Source organism: Peromyscus leucopus, chromosome 7 (genome assembly GCF_004664715.2).
Source record: "Peromyscus leucopus breed LL Stock chromosome 7, UCI_PerLeu_2.1, whole genome shotgun sequence".
Lineage (NCBI taxonomy): Eukaryota > Metazoa > Chordata > Mammalia > Rodentia > Cricetidae > Peromyscus > Peromyscus leucopus.
This window is the reverse complement of record NC_051069.1, coordinates 49,113,303-49,136,634: the sequence shown is the minus strand read 5'-3', so window position 1 is coordinate 49,136,634 and position 23,332 is coordinate 49,113,303. Positions and strand designations below refer to the sequence as shown.

Below are 23,332 nucleotides of genomic sequence, written 5' to 3'. Positions count from 1 at the left end.
TTGAGATTAATGGGATAATTGTCCAAAGTATGATGAAAACTTCAACTTTCTTAATAATTGCTAGTTAAAGGTTCTAATTTTTGAGGAACATCATTAGAATGTTATGTTGTATTCAATCTGTGGCCCTCATTTTTCTGCTGCCTTGGCTGAATCTCAAACCACTGCTCTGTTCATCAGGTCTCACCGCCTCTGCTGCTGCTTCTGAGACACTCACTTTTCTCCCAGACACTCGCTTTTTTTTTACCTTGACCCTTTGTTTCTGCTCATCCTTTCAGGTGCTGATGCATCCCACCTTTATCAGGAGGCCCTTCTGGGAGAGCTCCTGAGATGATGCTCAGTCCTTTGTGCATCACTTACATGCTGGGTGCTCATTTTCGTGATGTGACTCTCTCTCCACAGAAGTCAGTGTACTTCAGTAGAGACAGGCACTTCTGTTGCTTCCTAGTTCTATGACATTAAGTGAATTAATTAAGCTCTGTGAGTTTTAGATTTTAATGTAAAAAGTGGGAGCATTGCCTAAGTTTTAGAGTTGTTGACAATTGCAGCTAACATGCTGCTTAATTCTTTAGCACAATGCTGGGATTCTAATAGATATGTAATAAATGGCAGTATTACTTAATATTGTTATTATTCTGTTAGTTTTATTTCAAGCCTTATAAACAAGCACATTAGAGCTTTTATTATAATGTTAGTCATGTGTCAGGACCCTTCAGCAGGGCCCATCACTGTGTTTTTGAAATTGCCCTGGAACCCCAGCACTTTCTGTTGGCTCTGCTCTCTAAGACCTAGAATACTCTCGGAGCTTTCATGGACCGTTCTTTCTGTTCTCATTATCTGTAAGAAGAGCCTTTGGTATGTGTTCTCAAGTGGTTTCCAAAGCAGTGATTCGAAAGATTTATTTTTTTATTTTCGAGTTATGTTTTGGGTTGATCTCTACATTTTACTAAATATTAGTAGCCAAGATTGTAATAAATAAAGCATTTTTTGCATACTTCAGATGATGTGTGTGAGATATGTAGAATAAAATCCTAGCTAATCTGAAGTGCAGATGAGTAAATTATTTTGCTTAGCTTACTCCACCTCAAAAGACATTTCTTAGTGGATCTCTGCAGTGCCAGGCATTTTATAGTTCACACAGCTGAGTCACAGGGTTTCTGCTTTTGAGTTTAGAGTTAAAGAGAGATACAAAACAAGATCATTTTAATAGGTAATTTGTTTAAGATGAGGGTATGGATGGGCTTCTGAGAGACCATTGACAAAGGATGGTTGAAGAGAAAAGGGAGACTTATGGGAAGACCTGACTTGGTCCAGAGTCAGAGACTCAACTCCACGTTCCCCCATCGTTTATGCAGATTTCTTGCCTGCAGAATCCAGAGGCTAAGCTCCAGATGAGACTGAGACAGTGCCTTCTGTCTTAACTTTGCCCTTTGAAAAGCCAAATGGCCTCTGATTTGATGGTCTCCCATGTATTTTTACTTGCAGCTCATTTTAGAGATTTCGGTTTCTCTCCTCTACTGTAAACTCTACCTGTCCATGAACTGTGACTAGGCATTGCTAAGTAATTTACATAAGTCAGGAACTATTTTAAAATTCAGAATGAGGTCATTCCCTCCAAACCTTAAAATTAAGCATGGTGTGGCAGGGGGTGGGGGTGGGGCATGGATGACCAAGAAGAAGCTAGCAAATGTTTGCTAAAGCAAAAGAAAGCAAAAGGATTTCACTAGACTAGGCAGGAAAAGTGCAAGGATGAGGAGCTACCATAAACAATAGTGGAGTCCCGGGCGTCATCGTGAGGCGTGCAGGAAATTGCAGGCTGTGCAGCATTAGACGCTTTGTATGTGACTTCAAGAGGCTATAAATAAGGTGAAGGGATTGGGGAGTTTCCACCTCTGGGTCTAATTTTCCTACAAAATTAGTTGTCATAGAAGGTACTGAGGTAGGTGTGCTAACTGATGGACTGGGAGACTGCAATCCAACCATAGAGTTGTGATTGGTATGCTGGACCTGGACCTAGATTGTGTGCCTTGGACTCAACAGTTTAAGTATTTTCGTCTTTGCTGCTGAAGCTTCAGGAAATGAAACCTTTCTGCTGTGTTCAGGGGAGCCAAAGGCTCTAGCTTTCTCCAGGGCTCAGGTTTTCTTCCTGTTTCCCATCCTGTCACATTAGGGCAGTGGTTCTGAGGACTTTACGTCACACCTGTAGCCAGCAGTTACAATGGCTGATTTTCAGTGTTTAAAGTGGAATGCCTTGCATCCTGTCATCTGCAGATACTTCAGCACCATCTCTCAGTAAGGTCGTCCGACATCAATCATGTGCTGTGTCTCTAACAGAGGACTAGAAGTATGCTTTACTTGGGAGAGCTGTGTGTCTGCTGATAACTCATGATTGACGTGCTATAGAAAGAACGATTATAGAATTCTGTCACAAGATTTAGTCTACACTAAATTGTATGAAATTCATGCAGTAGCTCTTAATTTATTATTATATGGAACTCCCTCCTTTTGAAATATGGAAGCTGAATCACTCTTATCCTGAGCTTACATTTTTTTTTGAAAAATTATTTTTATTTACTTAATTATTATTTTTTTTAAAAGATGGGACCTTGTTATATTGTCTTGGCTGACCTGGAACTCACTATGTAGCCTGAGCTGGCCTTGAACACGTGGCAAGGCTTCTGCTTCAGCTGCCTAAGCACTGAGATTACATGAGCCCCCGTGCCTGGCTTTCATGTGTCTTCCTTTTTGTTAGCTTTAGACACTGTTCACTGCTGATCGTATCTTCGCTTCCTTTCTACATTGCTTCTTTTTTCCTCCTGGGCCAGGCAAACAGGCAGTAAAAGCCCTCATATGATGTCATATAATTTATTGTGTAGTTTGTATATGTGACATATGTTAGCATCTTTGACATCTTATTTCTGATGTTGGAACTCTGTTTACAGCTCCATTGAGGTATAATTGACAAATAAGCTTTGTGCATTCAAGGCACACAGTATGATCCTTGATATATATCAAACATATGTATACATGTATACATGTACATACTGTGAAATAATTACCATCACCAAGCTATCTAATGTATTTATTACCCCACAGTTACCTTTTTGTGTCACTTTTTTTTTTTTGAGGTGAGAACACATAAGGTCGATTCTAAGCAGATTTCACATATATAAGCTGTGACCATTCTTTCTTCAGTCCTAGAACTTACTAGAACGTACCAGTTTACAACTACAAGTTTCTCCCTTTGACTAACTCTCCCAGTCTCTGCCCCTTCCTGGACTCCTGGTAACTGCTTCTACTCTGTGTTTCTACTAATTTGACTTGTAAAATTTAACACGGAGGTGAGATCATGCAGTATTTGTCCTCTGAGCTGGGCTTACCTAGCATAGTGTGCTAGGCTATCCATGTTGCTTCTGACGGCAGGATTTCCTTTCTCCCCAGATGTGTGTGGGTGATGTTCTGAGTTGTACTTCCTGATGATTATGATGTATCTTTTCATATGTGTGTTGGCTTCTTGTATCTACCTTGAGGAAAAGTACCTTTTCAGGTCCTTTGTCTATTTTTTTTTTTTTAAACTAAACTTTCATTTTTCTTACTGAGTGGTATTTTTCTTGTGTGGTTTGGAGATTTAGCCCTTGTCACATATGGTTTGCAAACACCTTTCCTTGCTCTGCCTCTTAACCTTCCTGTTCTCTCTACCCCTTTACCTTCCTGTTCTCTGTCCCCCTTACCTTCCCATTCTCTACCCCTTACCTTCCCATTCTCTACCCCTTACCTTACCTGCCCCATTCTCTACCCCTTACCTTCCCGTTCTCCCTCCTTACCTTCCTGTTCTCCCCCTTACCTTCCCGTTCTCTGCCCCCTTACTTCCCGTTCTCTACCCCCTTACCTCCTTCCCCCTTACCCCCGTTCTCTTCCCCCCCCTCCCCCCCTTACCTTCCCATTCTCTACCCCCCTTACCTTCCTGTTTTCTACCCCCCTTACTTCCCGTTCTCTGTCCCCCTTCCTACATAGTTTTCTTTTACTGGTCAGCACTTTTCAGTTTGACATGTCCACTTGTCTATTTTTGTTGCTTATGTTTTTGACATTGTTTTAAAAGTCATTGCCAAGGCCAGTGTCCTGGCCTCTCCCCTACATTCTAGGACTCTTGTAGGCTTATGTTTGAAGCCATGTTGAGGAGGTTTGGTATACGATAAGGACTCAATTCCTTCTTCCCTTCCATTTTTCTCTTTCCCAGATTGTATGTGGATATCCAGAGTCCCCAACTCTGTTTATTGAGGGCCCTCTTTCCCATTATGCATTCTGTTTCTTGAAGACCTATAGCAGTACTTTCTCATCAGACTGTCTTCAGGTTTCCAGCCCCAAATGATGACATGGAAACTTATTATTAATTATGAAATCTTGGCCTTTAGCTTAGGCTTGTCTCAACTAGCTCTTATAACTTAAATTAAACCATTTATATTAATCTGTGTTCTGCCATGTGGTGTCACCTCTCGTCTATCTTGCACCTCCTGTTTCCTCTTTGTCAGGCTGGCTACTCCGCCTTTCCTCTTCCCTGAGTTCTCTCTGCCTGGAAATCCTGCCTATATCTCCTGGTTAGCTATTGGCTCTTCAGCTTTGTATTGTACCAATCACAGTAATACATCTTCATACAGTGTACAAATATCCCACAACAGCGGCCATCCTTTCCCATAATGCATTCTTGGTGCCTTTGCTGAAGATAAGTTGGTAGTCTTGAAGATTTTTACACTTACACTTTACAAATTAACTGATGCTCCTGGGTTATCATTAACTTTTTATAGTCACCGAAATCATTAGGACCATAGTAAAAATAGAATTAAAACCTTGGCTGAAAATCTGAGAATGCTCCTTGTAAAAAGTTTGCATGCTTTGCATACAGAGACAGAGCATATGTCAGCCTCTTGCCTCATCTTTGTTGGTAACAGATGGGTGGGGCTGCCAGGGTAGCTAACAGATTGACTGTGTCTCTGAATGCATGCTCATAGCAGGGACATATTTATAACCACATACAAAGAATTTAATGAAAAAAGATTAAATAAAAATAAAATACAGAACAGAGATAATAAACCAAATGACTGCTGCAAAGGAAGTGGAGCATCGAGAGAACACTTTGAAGCAGCAGTCACACTTTTGAAGACTGCCAGTCACGATGGGCTGCAGTGTCTTGTAGTAGTAAACACCAACCGTCAGCTTGCTGCCTCTGCTGAATCTCCTTAGGCAGCATGTGAGCCTCATGGAAACTGTCCAGCTATATGATTGTTCCTATTCAGGTAGGGTGAGAATATCACTTGTCTCTGTACAATTTAATTTTCCCTAGCAAAGTCTCTGTGAAATTCAGATTTATTACACGTGAAAATATCACTGATATCCAAGGTAATATGGACTAGTCCCCATAAGACTTAACTGTTTATAGTAAGTTTGGGCTGGAACTGATAAACTAGGGGATAATCTTTTGTTTATTCCTTAATAAGGGACTTTTATCTGGACTTGTTATTCCCTGTATAATAGGTTATAAGGTACACTAATCACATAAGCAGAACATGCAGAGTTATACTAGTCAGTCTCAGATTAGGGGCTGTGTGTGTACTATATCATGGAAATTGTCATCTTCTTCTCAGTGTATTTTAAGAAGTATTAAAACCAAAACTGATATATTAACAGTGGAAGGCATCTCCAAAGCCAATTTGTAGGGTAACCAGGAATAAATCTTTCAGCATTAATGCTTTCACTCTCAATACTGTCTATTACTGTGGTTTATACAAAGCTAGTACCTAAAACCAGTAGATGTGATTTTGTGTATGAGTGTGTGTGTGTGTGTGTGTATGTGTGTATGTGTGTGTGTGTGTGTGTGTGCGCGCGCGCGCGCGCACGCGTGCATGCACAAGTGCATATGCATTTGGTGTGTGTGTTTGTGTTCTAGTGTGTTGTGTGTTGGGTTTTGAATTCAGAGCTTGCTGCATGTTCTGTATGCACTCTACTCCTGATTGGTACCCCTGGCTCCCTGTGTGCTGTTTGATGTCTAAGTCACAGCAAAGCATGAGACAGACGTATGACAATGAGAATTAGTTCCCTGGAGAACTATTTTTTTTTTTTTTTTGAGATACGGTTTCTCTGTGTAGTTTTGGTGCCTGTCCTGGATCTTGCTTTGTAGACCAAGCTGGCCTTGAACTCACAGAGATCTGCCTGGCTCTACCTCCTGAGTGCTGGGATTAAAGGCATGTGCCACCACTACCTGGCAAGAACTATTTTTGTTGTATGTCAGATTTTGGGAAAAACAGTATCTTTGAAACATGATGGTTCTTAGGGATTATTTTGAAATTGAGGATTTGGGCTTATAATATATAAAAAGTGTTATTAAAAGTATGAACACCTGATGACTATAAAATAAATATACAATTAAAGTTTAAACATCTTATGAATATAAAAACTGGGGCATGCACATATGTATTGATATTATTAACCTGATATTTTCACTGGGTTGTAATTTAAAGTTGAAACTATCTTGAGGTTGTCTTGGTGGGTAAAAGTTAACTGTGATATATTTGAGCAGGATAGTGATTTTTAAACATTAAATTTATCAAAATAAGGTATCTAATTTCTTCTAATTCTTCCTTAGGTCGAGATTTAATTTGTATCCAGTCTATGGATGGGATGCTGATGGTGTTCGAGCAGGAAAGCTATGCTTTCGGCAGGTTTCTCCCGGGTTCTCTTCTTCCTGGCCCTCTTGCTTACAGTCCCCGCACTGACTCCTTCATCACAGTCTCCTCTTGCAGACAAGTGGAAAGTTACAAGTGAGTCTGCGCGTTACCTTTGGAATCGTGATTATTGTGGTTGGTTGTTACTCATTCATCATTTTCCGGGAAGACCTTGAATATTGCAAATGAAGGAGAGACTGGCATCTTTGGTAAAATTTCACTGGGCTGGCTTAGAGCGCATCACCCATGTAAGCAAAGAATTCAGAAGGCTGCGTAGCACGCGGATTCCAGGAGTCCAGTGGAGGCAGCTCTTAGTCTGAATCCTGAGTTTGCTACTCACTCCTGCTGGATAGTCCGCATCCCTGTGTACACAACACTGGAGTGAAGACAAAATCCCTCTGGCCGCTGCCCAAGAGATTTACATTTTCTTCCCACCTTGGGAAACATCATGTGACCAAAAAAATAATACGAGCAAGATATGATGTGTAAAGGCGTCTCCCTCTTCACATGCGGAAGGCCTTTGTTTTTGAGTGGTCAGTGCTGTAAACATGCAAATGTTTGCGACTGAACAGAGGCCGATGGAAGTGGCAGATCTCCATGACGCCTTCCTTCTGTAGCTCCTTTGGCTCTTGCCTGGGGGGAATGAATCGTGGTGTTGCCTCTGGAAATAAATACCTTTTGTCTGAGGAATTACGAAAGCCATTTGCTTTCAGCTTCCCACCCAGGCTAGTGTCTTATCTCCTGCCAGGCAGGGCTACAGGAGGGGTACAGTGCACGGATCTGAACTCGTCATTGCTTACTCGTGTGTGTGTGTGTGTGTGTGTGTGTGTGTGTGTGTGTGTGTGTGTGTGTGTCTTAGTGTTCATTGCTCCATGAAACACCATTACCCCAAAAAGCAAGTTAGAGAGGAAAGGGCTTATTTGGTTTACACATCTGTATCACTGTTCATCGTCAAAGAAAGTTAGGACAGGAACTGAAACAGCAGGAACCTGGAAGCAGGAGCTGATGTAAAGGCCATGGAGGGGTGTTGCTCTTTGCCTTGCTCCCCATGGCTTGCTCAGTCTGTTTTCTTATAGAACCCAAGACCACCAGCCCAGGGATGGCCCTACCCACAATGGTGCCATCAATAAGTAATTAAGAAAAAACATCTTATAGCTTTTATCAGGTCTCTGATAAGAACTTATAAGAATCTCTCTTCTCTCTCTTCTCTTTTTTTTTCTTCTCTCTCTCTCTCTCTCTCTCTCTGGAATTTATTGAAATGACTTACAGGCTTCAGTCCAAATAATCCAACAATGGCTACCTGTGAACAGAAAGTTCAAGAATGTGGTAATTGCTTAGCCCCACAAAGCTATGTGTCTCAGCTTGTCTTCTGCATGTGCTGGAATCCCAAAGAATCAGGCTCCCATGCCAGTGAAGGGCGGATGTATTAGCAGGTGAGGCGAGGCAGGCAAAGGTCAAAAGCTTCCTTCTTCTATGTCCTTATTAGGCTTCCAGTAGCAGGTATGGCCCAGATTAAAGTATGTCTTCCTACCTCAAGATCTAGATGAAAGGAGTGTGTCTTTTCTTCTCAAAGGACCAGACTAGAAGTGGATTCTCCCACTTCAAACCAAGCAGAAATTCTCTCACAGGTGTGCCCTCTACATCTGGATTATAGTTCCTTCCAGATATAGTGAAGCTGACAAGCAGCATAGCCATCATAAGGCATTTTCTCTACTGAAGTTCCCTCCTTTCAGATTACTCTAGTTTGTGTGTCAGGTTGACATGAGACCAGCCAGCAGTGTGTGTGTGTGTGTGTGTGTGTGTGTGTGTGTGTGTGTGTGTGTTGCAGAGTTAATTTGTAGTAACTCCAGGAGAGATCCTATGAGGAGGCGATGGGTATGTTTCTTGAATGTGTAAGGTTAATATCATGAAAGTCTTGCTTCAGCTCTGATAGTTCTCCAACATACTGATCTATTGAACTCATTTCCATTTAGGACTAAAAAACCACATACTTTATCCATTATGAGGTTCATTTATAATGGTAAAAATGCATGAGACATAGGACAATTGGGAAGACTTATAACATTAAGTTCTGTGATGTATGTATGCATGCTTTCTAGTTTAATAGATTGAATTAAATGATACTCACTAGGGAAATTTAGGAAGGAGAAAAGCATGAAAACTCCTGGTTCCTCTTTCTTGAGGCCTCATTAAGCCTATCTGTAGTCAGTTAATAGAATGTAATTGGCTAATAAAATAGGCTTTTAAGACATAATTCACCTTCATCTTGATATTGATATTTAACTACTTTAAAGTTAATTATATTCAGATAGGAGCATGTATGGGCTTTGGCCTCAAGCTTTAGTGTGTGCGGGACTCTCCTGCCCAGGCTGTTGTTAATGCACATTTACACATCCCCAGGCTCTATGCTTTAATATAATAGGCTTGTGGATAAGACACGGAACTTATTGTTGTCAATATAAACTGCAAGTGATTTAAATTTAGAATTGGATGTTCTTTTCTTTTTCCTTCCTTCCTTCCTTCCTTCCTTCCTTCCTTCCTTCCTTCCTTCCTTCCTTCCTTCCTTCCTTCCTTCCTTCCTTTCTTTCTCTCTCTTCTTTCTTTTTTTTTTTTTTTTTTTTTTTTTTTTTCTTTTCTTTTTCTTTTTTTTGAGACAGGATTTGGCTTCCTAGCTTAGGCTGGATGAAGTTGTAATCCTCCTGCCTCAGCTCTAATTTAGGATTGCAGACATGTACTATCAAGCCAGGTTTGTTTTCTTACATTTATGTTTTTTTTTTTTTTTTTTTTTTTGGTTTTTTTCGAGACAGGTTTCTCTCTGTAGCTTTGACCTTTCCTGGAACTCGCTTTGTAGACCAGGCTGGTCTTGAACTCACAGATTTATGTATGTATGTATTTTTGTCAGTATGTGGACACATGTTTGGAGCAGGGCATGTGTAGCATGGTACATGCCTGGATATGAGAGACAACTTTGAGGGAGTTGCTTCCATCCAGATCAAACTCAGGTCATTAGGCCTAGCAACAAGTACTAGCCTGTTGTACTTTTTTAAAATTCCATTTCTTTATTTTTAGTGTATAGGGATTGTGTGTGTGTGTGTGTGTGTGTGTGTGTGTGTGTGTGTGTATGCAGGTCAGAGGACAGCCTGCAGAATTTGATCTTACTTTCCCAGCATGTGGGACCGGGCATTGAATCAGGCTGGCGGCAAGTGCCTTTCCCAGCCACCCTGCCAGCTCCTGTGTTACTTTCGTGAGAGCTCCGTTTGTCCTGCATCGGGGCTAAGGGTGTTGGTGTTTCAGTCCTCTTGGCCACGTGGCCAGACTTTGCAATGTCTTTCCGTCTCTTTTCCTGACAGAACTGCTTCCTTAGCTACAAAGTGGCCCATGAGACGGGGTGGGTGGGCTTGCGGGGAGGAAGGGTGCTGGGGAAGAAGAGCAACCAAAACGAAGCATGCATGAAAATGCAATGATGGAAGATATTACTTCATGTGCTAACGAAAAAGCAAACAAACACAAATCTCAGCCCCCAAAACAAAACAACTGAAGGAACTCGTGCCATTGACTGTCTTGCTTAGCCCTTCCCATCGAAAGGCCTTCAGTTTTCACTTAGGCTTAGGTTCTTGTTCCCCAATTCTAACCAAGTGTTCGGAAGACATCAAATATATCTGTATGTTTATAGCTTTCCTTTTTATTAAACGCTTTTTTGGCTGTCATTGTTGCCCAGGCAAATCCCTTATTCCCAAGCTTTCTGCCTCTTGAGTGCCGTGATTACCAATGTGGGCCTCTCTGCCTACCTTAGCTGTCCTCCTAAATTACCTCTTGAAGCCCATTTTCTGTTAAAAAAGAATCTGGATTTTTCTTACACAGTTAATGCTCTGCATGCGCAGGTTCCACATTTACAGATTCAACCAATCTCATATTGAAGATCTTTAAAAACTAGATCTCTTATGTAAAATAAAATGGAGCTTTCCCTCTTGCCGTTATCTCCTACACACTCCAGCCCACACTCTCTCCGTTTCCATAGCATTTACATTGCATTCGGTATCATAAGCAATCTGGGGTGATTTAAGGTCCACGTGAAGCAGGGCTGAGACAGCTCAGTGGTGGAGTGCTTGCCGCCGAGCATGAGGACTTGTGGGAAGCAGACTGTCATGGCGTGTGTGGCTCTAGAATTCTAGTGGTGGGAAGGCACAGGCAGGAGGATCCTGGTGTTTTGTTGGCCAGAGAGAGTGGCTGAATTGGTGAGCTCCAGGTCCAGTGAGAAACCCTGTGCAAAAAAATAAGGTAGACAGTGATAGAAGAAGGTACCTGATTTGAATCCCTGCTTCTACATGTATGTGCACACAAGTATGTGTGCATGTGCTCACTCCCCCCACATAGTGTTTTATTTTGTTTACAGCAAGGGTTGTCATTGTAGCTCAGTGATAGAATACCTGTACTCTATCCTCAGCATTGAAAAAGAGTAAGGGAATACCCACAGTCTGTGTTGCAAATACTATGCTACTTTTTATAACAGACTTGAGCATTGGCAGGGGTTGGCAACTGTGGGAGTGCCAATGTCCTGGAACTAATTCTTTATGAATTCCCCAGGGCGATTCTATTGAACCGCATGCTCTTTATAATCTAGCCTCATTTACCTCTGTGATTGTGGACTTTCAGATCTGGAAAGGAGTTTTAAAGTACCCCTTTTATCGTTTCTAGAGAAACTGTGCTGTGATACAGACCCCTGCATAGCTTGGCAGGGGAAGCTGACAAGGCTGTATGACAGGGGAGCCTCCTAGAGGAAGTGTATCAGCCACTTGTTTAAGTTTACTTCCCTATTGACTCGTGCAGTCACTCCTAAATAAATAGAAGACTGAGCATTTAAAGGCTCACCAGTCAATGGCTGCAGAGTCTGCCTAGCCCTAGCCAGAGTGGTTATCATCAAGAAAGTAAATGATGACAGGTGCTGGCGAAGAAAGAGGAAAGAGGGACTAATATTCTTGCTGGTGAGAGTTTATAAACTTGTGCAGCCACTATGGAAAGTATTATGGGAATTCCTTAGAAAATTAAAGTAATACAACTCTGGATATATGTCCGAAGGACTCCTGAGTCAAAATAGTCCAAACACCCGTGTTGATAGCTGCCTTATTCCTAACAGTCAAGAACCAGAACCAGACTGGATGTCCATTGACAAGGAACACATAAAGATGTGCTACATACACAATGGCATTTTATACAGCCATCAAAAAGGAAATCATGAAATTTGCACGAAAACTGGTGCAACTGGAAATCATTGTGTTAAGCAAAACAAACCAAATTGCCTGGCACCCCTTGATGTGACAACTGTGTTTCATTTGAAAGTAAATGACTTGGGGAGCTGACTTTTGTAGTGTGTCTGACAACAATTCATATTTCAGCAACCTGTTGCTGTTTCTGTGATGTGATATGGCAAGTCACTAAATCATGTGGTTGCATTTGCAGTTGGTGTTCCATGGGTTAGTTAAGCATTTGTGGCTACTGGGTCAAAAATGCCACCACTGCACCCAGATTTGCTGTGTCTGTGATCAGCACCCGTTCAGTTCTGAGCACACTTCTGACACTTTCCCAACATCTCCTGCCCTGGGCCTGCCTTTTCCTTCAGCGGTCTCAAAGGAGATTTTGTTCTTTAGCTTACCACCGAGTACTTGAATGGTAGGAAAAAGATCAAGTACTTTCTTTGTTTTAGATTTTCCAAGTCTACTTGGAATTGTTAGGCATCATGTACATTCTTAGTCACAGTTAAGAGGAGTTAAGGAAGAACTATAAGAGAGATGCTGTTATGGGTTGGTCATCATCTAAGTAACTGCCCGCTATGTTTAAGAAACACAGTGCTCTTCCAGCTGTCTTCCAGGAAGAGAACAGGTCTGATTTGGAAATCAGGAATCAGTGTTGGTTGTGTTCTTGCTTGCTGTCTAGATGCTAATGAGGCTACTTTAGGGGCTCGTGTAGTCCTCAGATGGAATAATAACTCTTTGTAGCTCTATAAAATCTTCAAAGGGCTCAAGGAGCTTTGCATTTTTGCAACAATCCCATTAATATCTATGTCATCGTCTGGTAGATTGGAGTCTGCAGGAAGTAAACTGCCTGTGTAATTACTTGCCTGAGGATTGGTTTAGAGTAGAACCAGCTCTGAGATTTCTTGTCATAACTGCATACTACTTTTGCCCCCAACACCTGCAAAAGGAAAATAGCCCCTATTTGGAGCTTGGAATGTGAGATCTGATTTTTTCGTCACTTTTGGGGTTTTGAAGGTCATTTCAAGCAAATGTAGACATTTGCTGCAGCTGCACACTTTAAAGCTTGTTTTTGCGAAACTCACATCCTCTCCTTGCTACCTTTAAGGCCTTCTATCACATGACTCATTCTGCTCTGCCATGCCTTTCCCCTAGCTGCCATGGCCTTTCACGCCCCATGCCTTCCCATGTGCTACTTCCTTCTCTGTGATACATTTTCCCTCCTTGCCAATGTGGCAAAGTTTTACTCCATCTTTAATACCAGCTTTCATGCCCCGAACCCCCAGAAACCCAATGACTTGATGTGCCATTGTGTTTCATTGACATTGTGCATCCTGTCTATGAGCCAGGGCATCCTGAGACACTCTTAGTTGTTAGAATATGGCCAGCACAGGAAGTTTGGAAGCTCCTGATGAGTCAGATCTTGTACTAGTTTTTTTTTTCCACTGTCAATTTCTGTTATAGTTCCTTTTTATATATTTACAGAAGAAATGAACTTTACATATGTTTAGCTTCCATAGCATAGAAGCTCATTGTTATTGTAGTTGATTGTAAGTTTGATAGAATAATAATGAAATTATTAAATGAAAAGCTTCAACAGATTCCCTTTCTGGCTATTAAATCATAGTTCTTTGCATTTTTCCTCCAGAGCTAAGATGAAAATTTAAAGACAGACATATTCAGATAATTCTTACTGCCTAAGACAAAGGTGTCTGAGAATGGAAAGCTTCTGTTCCTTGTAATGTTCTACTTAATTTATAGCCATTTTAGTGTCCTGCTGAGAGTCAAGGTTAATTTTTGTTGTTGTTAGAAATGAAACATTGCACATTGAGTTAGGACGGTGTAGGTTGGTATATGCCACAGTCTGTTTTGTGTCCTAGACCAGAATATCAAAGACCTGGTGGTTTATAAAGACTAGAGATTTCTCTCTTCGGCTTCTAGTCACAGGCAAGTCAGAGATCATATTCTGGTACCTGCTAAGGGTCTTCTTGTGTCTTGGTGGAAGACACAGGAATATATCCAAGGGAAGACTAGAGATGCACCTTACGGCCTCAAGTGCTTTAGTAGCTGCTAGTTGTCCGTTGCTGTCCTAGGACATCCTGACGAAAGCAGCTGCGAGGAGAAAAGGCTTTATTCTGATTTACAGTTCCAGAGGAATAGAGTTCATTGACGACAGGCAGGGAAGGCCTGGCAGCAGGAGTGGGAGGCTGGCTGATCACATTTTCATCCACACAGCGGAAGCAGAGATTGAGAGAACAGGAAGTGGGGCTGTGCTATACAACCTCAAAGTCTGCCTCGCTCATCCAGCTAGAGCCCAGCTTGCAAAGGGCTCACAAGCTTCTGAAGGAGTGTCATCAGCTGAGGACCAGGTATCAGATACATGGGCCCCTGGGAAAATACTCAGTCAAACCAACACAATTCCCGCTGATCCGCTCATGAGAATGGAGGAGCATCCATTTGGCTCCTTTTTCCAAGCATGTAACATTTTGGGATTGAGTTTCTAACATGTAACTTGGGGGACACATTCAAACCATAGCCGTGTATGGTATCTGAGTAGCTGGACAGTTCTGTGCTGGGATTGAGTCCCTGTGCTGTGTGAGCTGGGTAAGTGCTCTGTTGAGCTGCACCCTAGCCCTGGCTTGGCACATCCACATGGGTTTAGATCCTCCACACTGTCTTCGTTCTTAGACATCTTTGTCTTAGTTCACAGGGATTGTCTGAATATATCTGATTTATAGGTTTTGTTTCAGCCCTGGAAGAACATTGCAAATCATTGTGATTTAATAGTAAGGAAAGGAATCAGCTTGAAGTTTTTTTTTATTTAGAGTAGATAATTATTCTAAAAAAATCCTATTAATTAATGGGAAGTAAAGAAACTTAAACTGTATTGAACAACTTTATTTGTATATTGAGTGATATTATAAATTGTTTTTTGTTTTGTTTTGTTTTTTTGAGACAGGGTTTCTTTGTGTAGCCTTGGCTGTCCTGAAACTAGCTTTGTAGTCCAGTCTGGTCTTGAACTCACAGAGATCCACTTGCCTCTGCCTCCTAAGGGTTAGGATTAAAGCATGTGCCACCACCACCCTGCTTTTTTAAAATTTTATGTGAACTAGTATTTTTCTGCATATATGTCCTTGTGAGGGATCCCCAGGAGCTGGAGTTATAGACAATTGTAAACTGCTGTGTGGGTGCTGGGGATTGAACCCAGGGCTTCTGGAGGTAACAGTCAGTGCTCTTAACAACTGAGCCATCTCTCCAGTCTCCTATAAATTATTTTAAAGAATGGCTTGAGATAAATGTTATCATTGAAGTGGAAACTGTAACATATTTGTAGATCGTTCATTAATGTCCATTATTGAGAATGTATCAAGTATCCGGTGAGTCACTGATTTCTCTGTCTTGATAAATCTGTATCTGTCTCTTTGCCTTTCAACCCTTTTATCAATAATTGGGAATCTAATATAGCTTGAGCATTCTTAATGCGAAACTCTTGGTTATCCAAAACATTTTGAGCACTGACATCATGCTCAAAAGGCTTGGCTTTCGGAGCACTTTAGAATTTTTACATCATGTTGCTAGACTGTAAAGTGTGTGCACAAGCCTCCTCTGAACTCCAAAACACTTTAGTCCTAAGCATTTTGGATGAGGAATAAGTAGCATGTACATGCCGGGTGCTGTACTGGGCATGTTGTGACATTTTGCTTTTAAATTCTTCTTGTAGGTTAGCAATAACTATTTTCATTTCATAGCTGGGAAGCTATAATGGAGTGAGTAACTTGGCAAAGTTCACTGACAGTAAGTAGTTTGGCTGGATAGTTTAAATATAATACTTCTATAGCATATGTGTGAATAATTTCTACGACACTGACTTCTATATTATTTAAGTTCTTTCTGGTTTGTGGTATTTAGGTGGTAGACTTTCTCACTATCATTCACTACGTCAGTTCTCCAGAGAGCCTCGGTACTAGTGCTAGGTTCATGTAGTGACGCACAGACATCACTTGTCAGGCTGATTATTCCTATTATGTGTCATAATAAAACTCATTAACGTTTAAGGTTTTTAGAACTAAAGAAAATGTCCTTTACAATGTTTATGGATTATGTACCTTTGAAGTTTAAAGTGACTTTAACTTTAAAAATGATGACATCATGTATCCTTCACTTTCAAACAGGTACCAAGTACTTGCCTTTGCGACGGATGCGGATAAGAAGCAGGAGACGGAACAGCAAAAACTCGGTTCTGGAAAAAGACTAGTTGTAAGGCCTTTAATATATAAAGATGTCGATGATTCCATATATTATCATATTGGTTAGAGAATTCTTGGAAGAAAATGAAAGATATATTTTGATAAGTTTTCTTATACAGTTCTATCAATAACAGAGATTGAACTGGCTCTTGAGCTGTGGAACATGTCCATCTACATGCCACGATACACCAGAACATAGGTAATGCCACTGCAGCTGTGCATTTAAGAGATTATAAAACAACACAAAGTTTTAAACACCTTTTAAAAATTTCTATTTTCTTTCTCTCTCTCTCTCTCTCTCTCTCTCTCTCTCTCTCTCTCTCTCTCTCTCTCTCTTTTTCCTGGGCTTTAAAATCTTTATTTTCCATTGAACTAGAATCTCTGAAAACATACTGTAGCTGAAGTTTTCCTGTGTCCTGCCCGGTCCTGCAGCCACTCAGACCCAAGTAAACACACAGAGGCTTATATTACTTATAAACTGCATGGCCATTAGCTCAGGCTTATTACTGACTAGCCCTTACACTTAAATTAACCCATAATTCTTATTTATGTTTAGCCATGTGGCTTGGTACCTTTTTTAGTTCTGCTTCACATCTTGCCTCTGTGTCTGGCTGGTGACTCCTGACTCTGCTTTTCCTCTTCCCAGAATTCTCCTTGTCTGCTTATCCCACCCATACTTCCTTCCTGCCTACTGGCCAATCAGCATTTTATTTGTCAACCAATCAGAACAACACATATTTACAGCATTGAGAATGACATTCCACAGCAACATACATAGTATGTCAGTATTAAACTGACTCGACAGGTTGTATGTGTATATTTACACACACATACATACACACATATACACATACACCACTCACACATTTATACAGACGCATTCATACACACACACACACACACACACACACACACACACACACACACCCATACCAGGACTTTGAAAGGGAGCAGGAATATATATAGCTTATGGGAGTGGTTGGAAGGAAGAGTTAGGGGGGTAGTGATGGACTATACATACAGTACACATATGTGAAATTAAAATAAAAACAGGCGAATTTCTAGATGCATATGACCAGCCTAAGTTAAATCAAGATGAAGCAAATATTTCTTTCACTTTTTAATTGAAAATAGACTTTTCATACAATGTATTCTGATTATGTCTTCCCCTCCCCCTACTCCTTCCAGATCCTCCCACTTCCCCACCCACCCAAATCCACCCCTTTATTGTCTTATTAGAAAACAAACAGGTATCCAATAATAATAATAATTAGTAGTAGTAATAATAGTAAATAAATAAAATAAGAGAAAATAAATAGGACAGAACAAAGGAACAGAAAAAAAGCCATTGTAACAGCACAAGAAAACCATAAAAACAAAATGGGAAACTATAATGTATAAATAAAATGTCTGTAAAGTGAGGAAGAAAATAAAGCTCAGACAGAGCATTATGAGACAAAAATACCTCCAGAAATGCCATTGAGTTTGTTTTCTGTTGTCCATCTACTGCTGGGCGTGGAGCCTGGCCTCCACTGTGGTTTCTATACCCTGTGAAACTCCATGGGAGAACTGATTTTTCCTGTTCGGCGGTTTGTCCCCTGGAAATAGCCTCCGGGTTAGGGACAGGGCTTGTGTCTGCTTCCCTCTCAGCACTGGGACCGCATCTGACTCAGGCCGGTGCAGGCCGGTGCAGGCCCAGTGCAGGCCGGTTCATGCTGCCAGCCCTGCTGTGTCTCCCAGGTCTCCTCCTGCTCTCTGACTCTCACACTCTGCCTCCTCTTCCGTGCGCTCCCTGAGCCCTGAGGGGCGGCTTGATGGAGACATCCCCTTTAGGATGGAGTGTTCCAAGGTCTCTCCCTCTGCACATGATCCAGCTGTGGGTCTCTGTGTTTGCTCCCGTCTGTGGCAGGAGGAAGCTTCTCTGGTGATGGCCTAACAAGACACTGATCTATGGGGACAGCATAATGTCGTTAGGAGACCACTTTATCACTGTCGTTCCTTTAGCGGGATAGTAGTACAGAAAATAGCTTTTGAAACCGACGTGTTCCTTGTGGGTTTCACGCGTGTGCATATGTTCTGGTCACAGTTATCCTTCCGTCTCCTTCACCACCGACTCCTAGCAGCCCCTCCTCCACGGCATGTTCTCGCCTTACTCTCACATTTTGTAAAAATCACCTCTTTAAAAAAATAGATTTTGCACATTCATTTATTTTGTATTTACTGTGTTTGTGTGTGGCCAGACCCATGTGTGCCTGTGTGTGTTTATGTGTGTCTCTCTGTGTGTATGTATGTGCGCATGCACACGTGTGTGTTTGTGTATCTGCCAGTGCACAGCCTGCTGAGTTGGTTCTCTCTTTCCATCATGTTCTGGGAATTGATTACAGATCTTCATGCTTGGCAGCAAGCTTCTTTATCCCCTGAGCCATTTTGCTGACCCAGAAAAACATCTCTTTAATGTGAAATTTTTGTACATTATATTTCCCTGTTTATATGAGTTTTCCTTGGGCTAATTTTTAGGTTTTTTCCTTAGCACTTTGAGCAGTTCGGGTTGTGACGTCTTTCTCCTTTCCTCTCCTCCTCCCCCGTCTGTGTCTTTCAAGTTTAGTACTTACTGAGTCTCTGCATCCGTGAGTTCACAGTTTTCATAAAATAAAAGAAACTGGGCCAATTGATTCTTCAGATATTGTGTGTGTGTGTGTGTGTGTGTGTGTGTGTGTGTGTGTGTGTGTCTCCTTTCTATGGACTACTCTAATTATACATATACTTAACTTACTCAAGACTGTCCCTTTTTTCTTTTCATTTTGTTCAATTAATTAATTAATCTTGCAATGGCAAAGATTGCGTCTTGGGTCTCATACAGCTTTTACCATGCAATGATTTCATTTCCCATTAAAAAGTCATTTATTTTTGCTCTTTCTCTTGGAATAATTTTTATTTCTGTAATTAAGACCACTAATAACTTTTTTTCTAGTGGAATGAAACCCATTTGGTATAGATTTCATTTCTGTAAATTTAGTTTGAATGTTTATATCTCCAATATCTCTATATAACTTTTTGAAGATATGAAATAGTTATAATACTTATTATTTTGGTTTTCTAATTCTTAACATCTGTATCAGTTTTGAGTTAGTTTCAGTTGATTTATTTCTCTTCTTTGTAAATCACATTTCCTGCTTGGTTTTATTTGCATGATTGGTAATTTAAAAGTTATTATTAGATGTCAGATATAGTCAATTTTATTTTGTTGCATTTTAGATATTTTTGAATTACTACAGGCTAAGCTTAGTCCTGGAACACAGTTGTTTGAAAACAGTTTGACCTTTTTGAGCATTGTTTTAAAGATTTATTAGGTGGAACAAAACTACTTATTGTACAGCTAATTTTCCTCCACTCCTGAGACCAGATCCTTCTGCGTGCCCCGCCAGTGGCCTGGGGCCATGAGCTTTTGAGCATAGATTCAGTCCTGTGTGGATGTCAGGCACTGTTACCTGGAATCCTGGGGGTGGCTTCCATGGCTTTCCCTAGTTTCTTTCTGTGAATGTGCTGCTGCAGTCTCAGGTGGACATTTGAGGTAAACTTTCCATAGGTCTCCCAGGGTTGGTCTCTTCATTGAATATGTTGTAAACTCTAACTCCTTGGTTTCTCTGGACTCTGAATTCATCTACTCAGTTCAGTATGTCTGCCTTGCTCTGCCTGGATCCATCTCCCTTGCACCCTGGTCTGAACGATCTCTTGTGAGGCTGCAGGGGACATATCACCCACTATAGTTGTTTTTGGAGTGTAAGGCATCATTTTCCTTATTATCTTACAAGCCATTGTTTTATATGTTCTGTGCATGTTCTGCATGCATGTCTGTGTGAGGGTGTCAGATCCTCTGGACCTGGAGTTACAGACAGATGTGAGCTGCCATGTGGGTCCTGGGAATTGAATCCAGGTCCTCTGGAAGAACAGCCAGAGTTCTTAACTGCTGAGCCATCTCTTCAGCCTGTTTTGGGGCATTTGAATAACTCCCACTACCCTCCCATCCCCTCACTGAAACACTGTCTTCCCGACAGGGCTTCTCTTACTTGAGCACCTTAAAGTCTTATTTGAACCTCCTGAGGTAGTTGTGTTTGCTTATGTCTTAGTCAGTGTTCTATTGCTGTGAAGAGACACCTTGACCATGGCAGCTCTAATCAAGGAAAACATTTAATTGGGGCTGACTTACAGTTCAGAGGTTCAGTCCATTATCATCATGGTGGGACATGGCAGAGTGCAGCAGACATGGTGCTGGAGAGGTAGCTGAGAGTTCTACGTCTGGGTCATCAGGCAACAGGAAGAGAGAGAGAGAGACACTGAGTCTGGCCTGAGCATATGAGACCTCAAAGCCCATCCCCAGTGACAGACTTCTATAACAAGGCCACCCCTACTCCAACAAAGCCACACCTTCTAATAGTGCCACTCCTTATGAGCCTGTGGGGGCCATTTTCACCATCATAGCTTGTATGAACATGAGTGGGAGTTTGCTGAAATAGGGATAACTTACCAGAGTCTACACCGTGGAAGAAAGTGAACCCTGTCCCGTAGCACTCATCAATTGCTGTAGTTCTGCAGTGAGAGCGGGGCCTTGCGAGCTCTTTATTCATGCATGGCAAGAGGGTGACATGTCTAATCCGATGTCACTCTTGTGCAGGTGAGCATAGCTAGTGAGTTCGAGAGTGTAATAGCCCTGTCATGCCCAGAAGGCACTTTTCCAGCCGTTCCTCCCCAGCATCTGGTTCTTCTATTCTTCCCACTCCCTCTTCCCCAGGATTTTCTTTAGCCTTGGAGGGGTAACACAGATGTCCTGTTTAAGGCCAGCATCCCAGTCACTCATTCCCCACACTCTGACCTGTTTTGGGTCTCTGTCTTGATCATCACTGACTGCAAAATGCTTCCTTATTGGAGGCTGAGAGCAGGACTAATCAGTGGGTATAAACATAGTGTTAAGAAGGCAGTTTGATACCATGTCCATTTTGAAAAAAGGACAGCATAGGTTTTCCCCTAGGGTCAGTGACCTCCCCAGCTCTTGGCCAGGTTTACGGAAAAGACCTGAGTTTACTCCTGAGGAGCAATTCCTAAATACAACCAGAAGTGATTGTTGCCCCCCATAATGCCATACCACAATTGCTGTGGTGAGCACATGTTGGCAGGCATGTAATTATATTGTAGCTGATGGGGCCTACTAATGACTTTTCTCCCCCAGACACATAGCACCTGGCCTTAAGCTCTCAGTCCTTCTGAACGCTGGGATTGCAGGCATGGCCCTCCATGGTTGAGTTTATTTCCTTTTTACATGTTACTACTGTTCGTTATTAGACACTAACCGAGGCTGCTCATTTCTTCTTGGTGCAGTTTTTGTCTTTTTGTGAAGATATCCTTACTTATATCCTTACACACATATCAATTTAAAAATATTAACTCTTGCTGAATTCTAAATACTCTCTGCATGTGTACTTTATGTTTTTCCTTTCATTATTGTAAGAAGCATTTCCTAATTATTGAGCATACTCCATGGCAGTTGACTTCTCTTTGGGAAGTTCTTAGTGTAGAGGAGTCAGTCTGTCTGTCCTATCATCCCTTGGTGATGGCTCAGTGGAGGACTGCATATGGATGCATTTTAGAGCTGTCTTTGTTGCAAAACATTGTTTATAACAATATTAGCTGTGGGTTTTATTGATTATGATTTATTGATTTGCATGGTAAACATGGTAGCTTTAAAAGATTAAATTTGTTTTTAAACTGATACATAAAAACATGAACATTATACATGTACATGGAATGCCATGTGATGTTTTGATTTGTGTATACATTGTTTAATATTTAAATTGGGTCTAACAAATCAAACTTCTCCAAAATCTATCATTTTTTTTTTAAAAAAAGATTTATTTACTCTTATTTTATATGCATGGATAGTTTGAATGTGCATCTGTATACCACATGTGTGCCTGTGGCGGTCTGAAGAGGCCATCAGATCCTCTGTAACTAGAGTTTGACGCTTGTGAGTCCCCATGTGGAGCATGTGCTCTTACCTGCTGAGCCGTCTCTCCAGCCACCGTCATTTCCCTGTGGAGAACATTCAGACTTTGTCCAGCCTTTCGTGTATATAGTCTGCTACTGTGACCACTGTTCCACCGCTCCTGAAGCTCTTCCCAGCACTGCAGGGAGCTTTCCTGATGCTCTGGAATCACTGAGTACCAATATCATCTGCTAAGAGATAGGCTAAAACCTACAAATACTAGCTCCAGTGATGGTAGGCAAGCCAGCCTCAAAACCAACCCAGGAAAGTAGACATCTTGGTTTACTATAAAGCAGTTTCTTCATTTATGTCGATATGAAAGTGACGGACTGTCTACATCACTGTTGGGTTTTGCTTTTCAGGTGGACTGGACTCTGAATATTGGAGAACAAGCTCTTGACATTTGTATCATCCCACTTAACCAGACTGCATCTTCTGTTTTTGTTCTTGGTGAGAGAAACTTCTTTTGCCTGAAAGATAATGGGCAGATCCGATTCATGAAGAAGCTCGGTTGCGGCCCCAGCTGCTTCCTCCCGTACTGCTCAGGTGGGTACAGAGATGTTCTGTTATCCTCTCCGGATCTCACGTATCGCATGTATCACGTATGTACACATGTCAACATGCATACACACATCAGAAAAAGCCACATTCAGACACATATTTTAAACATCTAGGAAAAGAGTTTTGTACTGAATATATAATGGAACTTTTAACTTTCATAGTTTTAGTAGACATTTGATATAAAGCCCATGTGGTTTTGCCAGCCCTTGGACTCTGTAAGATCACTTGTAGACTGGCTTCCAGCTCATTAATGCTTTCCATAATGTGACTATTCAAGAATCCTTCCGTGAGAATATCACTCATAGAATGACTTACAGTGAATGCCTGTCAGTCATTAGTTTAGATGTGTGATGTTAAAAAATTCATACCTTCTGGATGAAATGTGAACACCTTGGCTGATATCCATACTTCCTGTCTATAAAATGATTTGTTTCTTTTTTGCTCTTGGTTTCTTGAAGTTGAAAGCTAATTTCTTATCACCTAAAATCTTTATGTGTTAAAATCAAGATATTACAATTAGAGTGT

At 41.3% G+C, this 23,332-nt stretch overlaps 1 protein-coding gene across 5 annotated transcripts in view; it reads left to right on the top strand.

The window, feature by feature from the left end:
* The window catches only part of Bbs9 (Bardet-Biedl syndrome 9), a 436,605-nt gene that overhangs the window by 115,255 nt on the left and 298,018 nt on the right, over positions 1–23,332 (top strand). For all 5 annotated transcript variants that reach the window (XM_028872560.2, XM_028872557.2, XM_028872558.2 and 2 more), the window contains 3 exons: positions 6,635–6,809; positions 16,135–16,219; positions 22,609–22,792. In XM_028872560.2, coding sequence (XP_028728393.1) covers positions 6,635–6,809; positions 16,135–16,219; positions 22,609–22,792 — 444 coding nt within the window. The remainder of the gene's footprint in view (positions 1–6,634; positions 6,810–16,134; positions 16,220–22,608; positions 22,793–23,332) is intronic.